Raw genomic sequence first — 7,419 nt, 5'->3', positions numbered from 1 at the left:
TCGCCGAGTCCTGGAGCGCGGCGTCCTCGGGAAGCGGCAGCGGGGAGCGCAGGGGCTCCCCAGCATCGGGTCTCGTCACATCCCGCTCCTGCCCGACGGGCTGCGGACCGCGGAGGGGAGAAGGGCTCGGAAAGGAGCAGAGGGAAGCGCAAAACCGGCCGAAAGCCCCGCGCCTTGAGCTGGGCCCCTGCGGCCGCTCGGCCCCGCCGCGGGCCCCCTGGGCCGGGCGGCCCCGCGCCGGGCTCCCGCCCCGTCCCGTCCCGTCGGGGCCGCCCGAGGGCCGGCTCGCAGGCGGGGGGAGCCGCAACGGGACGGGGTAGGTGCTAAAAAGCCAACGGAGACCGGGGGGCCGCGGTCCGTGCGCGCCCCGCGCTGCTGCGCACCCCGACGGGCACCCGCAAAGCGGCCGGAGCGGCGGGGGGGACGATGCGGCTGCGGGCCGGGGTCCCCCCACCCCGCGCCCCGCTGCCCTCCGAGGCCCAGAAGAACCCCTGGATGTGGGGAAGGCAGCGTGGGGCCCGCGCCGCCGCTAGCGGGGCAAGGAGCTGTCAAACAAAGTCCTTTTTTAGCACGTCCCGAAGCTCTAAAGGACCAGGCGGCTTCAGACATTTTCCTACGAGATGTAACAGTAGGGGTAGTACGAAGCGAGTTTCATTTTTCCTTAAATAATAATAATAAAGGAAGAGACGCGGGAAGCGAGAAACAGCGACCCGAAACAGCCCTTTAAAAATACGTAGGCAAAAGAGAAAAAAAAAAAGAAGAAAAAAGGGAAAAAAGAAAAAAAATGAAAAGCAAAAGAAAGAAAGGAAAGAAAAACAACAAAAAAGAGGAAACAAGCAAACAAAAAAAAAACGGAAGAATCGGAGAGGATTTAAAACAGGGAACGATCGGTTTTAAAATGCCCCACTAATATATCGAAAGAAAGGATAAATCAAGCCAACGAAATGGCACCACATAAACAGCACATTGTGCATATGTATATAAATATAAAATACATTTATATATATACAAGCATGTATATACTAAAATAAAGAATTACAGTCAGCCTGGATCCTGAACACAGTCTACATTTTATTTCAGACTACAGATTTCTGAACATAATAAAATCTTTGGCTTGTAGCGGCGGGTTCAGTCTCGCAGTCTGTGGATCAGATTTTTATTTTCCTCGGGAAAAAAAAAAAGAAAAAAAAAGAGACAGAAATTCACACACACACAAAAATAAAAATCAAACGAAAGATCAGGAAAGTCGGACATTTACTGTAAAGCAAGAGCAACGAACATCGAAAGGGAAAGGAAAGCAAACAAAACAAACGAACGAACAAAAGAGGAGAAGAGAGAACGGCAGAGAGAAACTGTCCAGCAAATAGAGATCGCTACACATATTCCTTACCTGAAATTAAATATATACAAGGTCATATGCTGTTTGGCTATATAGAGATTTTTTTGTAAGTGTTCATATTATTATTATTAATTTTTTTTTAAGTGGAGTCCTTATACTATGGATAGACAATAGATCTGGTTTTAAATAGCACCTGTGCGCGCAGGGCTCCGCGGGGCGCCTACTCGCTCTCCTCTTTGTCCTGCACCGTAGTCGTGGAGTGGTTGTAGAGTCCCTGGGCCATGAGGTGCAGCGCCAGCCCGTTCTTGATGCCCGTCGCTTTCTTGATCTTGGCGCGCTTGTTCTGGAACCAGATCTTGATCTGCGACTCGTTGAGGCTGAGCTCCTGGGCCAGGCTCTGCCGCCGCTGCTCCGTGATGTACCGGTTGGCCTGAAACTCCGCCTTGAGCCGCTGCAGCTGCTCGGCCGTGAAGGCGGTGCGCGGCCGCTTGTCCTCCTTCTCGCTCTTCTTCTTCTTCAGCTTCCTGGTGCGCGGGCCTGCGGGCAGGGCACACACGCGCCGCTGGGCTGGGCCGCGCAGCGCTCCGCGCGCCGCGGGCGAAGGGGATGGGGGTAAAGGGGGATGCGCCCGCCCCCCCTGCCCAACCTCGGCCCCCTCGGATGGAGCACGTCGGGGCCCAACTCTTGGAAGGGAAGGGGGGGAGCGCAAGGGTGCGCGGGCGCGGAGCACCGCGGCCCGGGCAGCAGCGCGGAGGCCCCGCGGCTCCGCAGCCAACAGGCGGCCCCGGCCCCTGCCCGTCCACCGAGGAGGGGACGGGTCCTCAGGGCACGGGGGGCCGCGAATCGTCCCCGGCAGCCGCGGCCCCGCTCGGAGCAGGCCCGGAGCCCCGCGGAACAAGGAGCCTCCCCGGAGGGAAGCAGGAGCCCCGCGGCCGCCAGCGCGGGGCCATCCCCGCCGCGCAGCCACCGCAGCGGGACCGAGACCGAGCCGGGCCGGGATCCGCCCCACCGGGACCGGGCCGGGCTGCGCGGAGCCGCCGCACTGGGACCGGGCCGGGCCGAGAGGCAGCGGGCCCGGTCCGGCAAAACAAAGAGCAGCCGCCGCCGTCCCCGCTCCGCGGGCCGGGGTTCGGGCTCGGGCCGGAGGCTCCTCCACGGCGTCGCCACGAACGGGGAGCACGGGCAGGGAAGGCGCGAGTGCGCGGCGCCCGGCGGGACGTGCGCGGCCGGCAGCGCGGCCTGCGCCGTGACAGCTCTATCAGCCGTCAATCAGGGCCGTCAATCAAAGCGGCTTTTCTGGGTTTCAAGTAGCCCGACGTGTCAATAACGGCGAGCGAGGCGGCTCGGGCCGCGAGCGCTGCACGCACCGGCCGCCCGGAGCTGCGCGGAGCCTCCGGGGCGCAACCACTGGCACCGGGAGCGGGACAGGGCCTTGTTGTGCTGGCACCGACTCCGGATCGGGCTGCATCGAGCAGCGCCGCGTCCCCCGGCGCCCCCGGCCTGTGCTAGCCCAGCAGAGCCGGCCCTGGCCCTGCTGGCAGGCGCCTGCAGCCGGCCTGGCGTTGGGGCAGCGCCTTTTCGCTGTGTCCATTTCTTTCTACATGTGTATATATGTATATATGTATATATGCACACGCACATATATATATATTCACACACACATATGTACATATATATATACACACACACACATATACATATGCAGTATATATAAATAATTAGAGTTAAAATAGTAACAGTGATAAAATAAAGGGCCTGACAGGGTCACTTGAGGAGAAGGGGAGCGCAGGCGCGAGTAGGGGGGGCAGAGCCAGGGCCGGGGGCCCAGAGCCCACAGGGCAGCTTGTCGGTGTTGTCCGTGGAACGAGACCCCCTGGGCCACCGGCGCGGCCTAAGGCCCGCCCGGCTACGCCGCTTCCCTCCCCGCGCTCACTCCGCCGTCTGCCTTAAAAAATAATGATAATAATAATAATAATAATAAAAACAAACCAAAACAAACAAAAAAAACCGCCTCCTTCCCCCGCACTTCCAACATGGGCCTGAGGTCTCCCTCTGCACCCCGCTGCAGCCCCTGCGCGACCAACGGCTCGCAGGGAAATTAAAAACAAAAAAAGAAGGATTGGAAAAGCGAGCCAGGCGCCAAATCTCCTTTTCTTCCTCGCTGGTCTGCCAGGCCGCTGCCGTGGAGCTCCGGAACAGAGAGATGGGGACGGGGCGGGGGGGAGCAAGGAACGGGGTTTCCCCCCGCCAACCCTTCCGGCTCTCCCGACTTGAATGCGGACCCGGGGTCGGAGGCCGGATCAGGACCCGGCGTCACATTCAAATTTGAAGAGGTGCAGGAGGAAGCCGGGGTTGGGTGCGTTTCCTCTCGCCCCGTGTGACCCAGGACCCCCGCCCCCCTTCCTCCCATCCGCGGCCAGGTCGTCGGCCAGGAGCCAAAGCGGGGGGGTGGGGGGGAACCCGGGGAAAAAGAGGGGGACGAGGTGGCGAGGACGAGCACCCTTCCCGGATTTTGCGCGCTCTCTTACCCGAGGACGGTCTGTCCGAGTAGCGCGTGCAGTAGACCCAGGCGGGCCACACGAGCGGCTGCTGCGAATCGGGCTTTATCCCGGGCGCGGCGGCGTTGGGGCCCATGAGGAGGATGGCGGGGCTGCCGTGCTCGCCGTACTTGGGCGCGTGAGTGTCGCCGTCGGGCGCGCGGGCCGCGGGGCTGGCGCGGGCGGCGGGCGCGGGCGGCGCGGCGGGGCCGTCGGGGCCGCAGTTCGAGTCCGCGCACAGGAGCGCGGGCGGCTCGGGCGGCGGCGGCGGCGGGTTCCCGGTCTCTCTACCTGCGCCCGGGCCGCGCTCGGCGTCGCGGCCGCCTCCGCCGCCCGCCGGAGCGGGCGGCTCCTTCTTGCAGCCGAAGTCGGGCCTCAGGATGTCGTCGATGAAGAAGTTGGTGGTGCGGGGCGGCGGCGGCGGCGGGTGCGGGCGGCGCGGGTGGCGGGGTAGGGGCAGGGCGCGGGGCGCCGCGGGGGAGGCGGGCGCGGGGCTGGGCGACACGGCCACGTTCTCGCCATCGCTGCCGCTGCTGCTGCCGCTGCTGCTGCCGCTGCTGCTGCTCGCCGGGTCTCGCTGGCTCTGCCCCTCCGGCTGCTCTTCCATGCTCGGCCCCCGCCACGGAGATCGCGGCCACCTTTTTCTCCCTCCCTCCCTCCCCCCCCCCTCCCCACGCTCCTCTTTATGCCCACCCCACTTTGACGGTGGGGTGGAAAAGGGATAGGAAAGAAGAAAAAATATTAAGAAAAAAAAAAAGAGGAAAATCTGAGAAAAATAATAAAATCCACTTGTTGGGTCGGAGCTGAGATTTTTTCCCCCTTCGCACGGATGGATCCAAAAAAAAAAAGAAAAAAGAAAAAGAAAAAAATCGGGGAGACGCTCGAGGGCTTCGTTCCCCCTTTTCCCGAGCTTATATGTCCATCACCACTGCTTTAAAAAAAATATTCAACAAGAACGCGGCCTCCCCCCCAAAAAAAACTTGCCCCTAAAAAAATTCCCTTTAAAATCTACCCATCTTCCTACAAATTCGGCAGGTCTGCGCTGCCCCGCGTGTCATGCTCCGCTCTGCCCGCAGACCGCGCTCGGCACAGCCTTTAATCGCCAGCTTGCACGGCGCCGGCGTTATTTTTTTAATATATATAAATATATATATAAAATTTTAAAGCAAATCTCTGACAGCTCCGATCTTTGCAACAAACTCTCCCTAAAAAATCCCTCACCGCACTTTTTTCACTCGCACCGGAAGCACGTGAGGCGGCCCCGCACGTGGAGGCGGCCAATGAGGCGCCGCCGTGGCCGCTGACACCCGTGACGGCGCCCAATGGGCGCGCGCGGAGCCGCGCGGATAAATAACGCGTGGGGACGGGGCGGGCTGGGGGGCGCGCGCATGCTGCGCCGCGCGCGCCGCCGCCCCCCGCGCAGCACCCTGCACCGCGCCCCGCCGCGCACACAACCCCCGAGACGCTCCGCTGCCCTCCGCGCATATCCCGCGCACCCTCCAAGCGCCCGCGCAAGGCGGCGGCCGGAGCAGCGGCGGCCCCAGCCGCTTTCCTGCCTTCCTCCCCCTCTTCCTCCCTGCCTGTCTCCCCCCAGAACAATCCCCCAGAGCCGCTCTCTCCGCAGACCCCTCCGGGCGCGGTCCCTGCGCGGCCGCGCTGGCTCGGGAGGGAAGGGGCGGCCGCGCGTGTCCGAGGCGGGTGTCTGTGTGCGCGAGGGGGGTTCCTACGGACTGAAACTTTGGTGGAAGAATAAAAACGAATCTATCTATCTATATGTAGTCGCAGGAGCTACTGCGAGGGTGAGTTGGGTTTAAAGTTGTGACTGCTGTTCTGCTTTATTCTGTTTTGGTTTGTTTTGCCTTTTCTTTTTTTTCCGGAGTATGAAGCAGATCAAACGCCAGTTTACAGATGATTTCGTAGCGTGTCGCTTTTGCTGTTGGTGCTGTTGTTTCGTCTGTTTGATTATTTGTTTGTGTTGTTTCATTTTGGGGCTTTCTTTATTTTGCTTTTCCCTGGCCTGTATTTTTTTTTCCTCACAGCACAGAGCGAACACCTCAGGCCGTGTGTTGAGGCAGAAGCGAAATTGAAATTTTTTATAGGACGAGGAAAACGAGGCTTTTTTTTTTTTCCAGCTTTCTAAAAATTAATTGACGAAAAATTCAACCTCTGCTTCCGCGCTGGTTTGAGCGCCCTGCGCGGAGGCCCGCGGGAAGGGACAGGCGAAGTCATCGCCAGGCGCTGCCTGTGTCTCCCGCGGCCTGGATACTTCAGAGCCGCTGCGCGCTCGGCTCCTTGCGCCTGGCAAGGGGAAGCGCAAATATGGGGGTGCCCGACACGGGGGACGTGGGCCTGGTGTGGGGGCCGCTGCTGCCCCTCGCTTTTTGCAGAGGCAGCGGGTGTCCAGGCGCAACCCCCACCTGCTGCCGCGCAGCCTCCGCCGAGGCCCCCCGCGCCTTCCCGCGGTCGCGCAGAAGGTCTTTCTTTTTTTTTTTTTTTATTTTTATTTTTTTTTCCTCTTGACGTAATTGGGGACCTCAGGGTCTCCCCGCCGAGCCCTGCACCCCGAGTGGGGCCGTCCCGCGGGGCCACGCGCAGCCGCGGCCCTGCTCGCTGCTCATGGGCGTCTGCACACCAATAACAATAATAATAATAATACTAATAAATCCCTCTCGTTTAGCGGGGGAATTGCCATGTAGACACTGACTGCAGTTTCTCGGTCCTCGCTCGGATCTCGGCGGAGTTTTATTGCTTCCCTGGTGCCCGGAAAGGAGGCGGCCGCGCGCCGGGTGCCCGCACACGCACACGCACCTCCCAGGCACCCGCGGCTCTTTTCTGGACAGGGGAAACGTTACCAAATTGTTACCTTCAGCCACACAATAATCTTCTAAAATAATAGCCAATATAACACAATCAGCGCTGGAATCAAGAGCTTCATCCGCAATTAAATGAATGTTACATATCAAGCCCCCCCCTCCCGCATTCACAATATCATATAATTTACCCGCACCGAAATTGGGTTTATTTATATTTAAGTTAGCAAAATTGAAATCTTTATCCCAAAAGCGAGCGTGGGTACTTAATTAAATTCTAATTAGGACACTATCAATATCCCATTTAGCCACGTAGCCTTTGTGAGCCGCGGTCCCTTTCAGCGCTGTAAATGGGGGCTCGCTGCCTTATCTCTCCTGCAAGAGACGCCTTGAGAAGGGCTGCAAAAGATAATTTATAGGTTTTAATTACTCTTCATTCCGCCTGATCAGCTTGGCGTTCATCACAGGACGGCGAATAAAACCTGGTCAAAAGCACTGTCACTATTCCCTGGCAAGACGCTTAATCAAAGTAAGCAGGGCCATATTACACGCTGCGAGCTTCTTCACGTAATTTCCCAGCTGCTGATAAAGCTAGTTGAATAATGCTGCAGTCCTTCGGAGACACCATTTACAGAAATGACTTTATTGACGGCTTAACGTCGGTAATTCATTTTACCTTTCATGTATTGGGAGCCCGGATTTGTTACAGTAATAGGATGATAAATGTCCTGGC

At 59.0% G+C, this 7,419-nt stretch overlaps 1 protein-coding gene across 1 annotated transcript; it reads right to left on the bottom strand.

Annotated features, from left to right (window-relative positions):
* Positions 1-1,400: 1,400 nt before the first annotated feature.
* On the bottom strand, positions 1,401-4,483 carry EN1 (engrailed homeobox 1). Its single transcript, XM_088521757.1, has 2 exons — positions 3,868-4,483; positions 1,401-1,876 (listed from the first exon to the last, which is right to left on the bottom strand). The coding sequence occupies exons 1-2, from the start codon at positions 4,481-4,483 to the stop codon at positions 1,560-1,562; spliced, it is 933 nt and encodes a 310-aa protein (XP_088377883.1). The 3' UTR covers positions 1,401-1,559.
* Between the last annotated feature and the right edge of the window lie 2,936 nt (positions 4,484-7,419).

Source organism: Tinamus guttatus, unplaced genomic scaffold (genome assembly GCF_059628265.1).
Source record: "Tinamus guttatus ecotype Peru unplaced genomic scaffold, ASM5962826v1 Tinamus_guttatus_pri_ptg000133l, whole genome shotgun sequence".
Classification (NCBI taxonomy): Eukaryota; Metazoa; Chordata; class Aves; order Tinamiformes; family Tinamidae; genus Tinamus; species Tinamus guttatus.
This window is presented reverse-complemented; position numbering and strand designations above follow the sequence as displayed.

Excerpts from the sequence above, each read along its gene's own strand:
- EN1 (XM_088521757.1), bottom strand. The coding sequence starts at position 4,483 with ATGGAAGAGCAGCCGGAGGGGCAGAGCCAGCGAGACCCGGCGAGCAGC. Across the intron at positions 1,877-3,867 it reads CTCGGACAGACCGTCCTCGG|GCCCGCGCACCAGGAAGCTG; the intron begins GTAAGAGAGCGC and ends CCCTGCCCGCAG.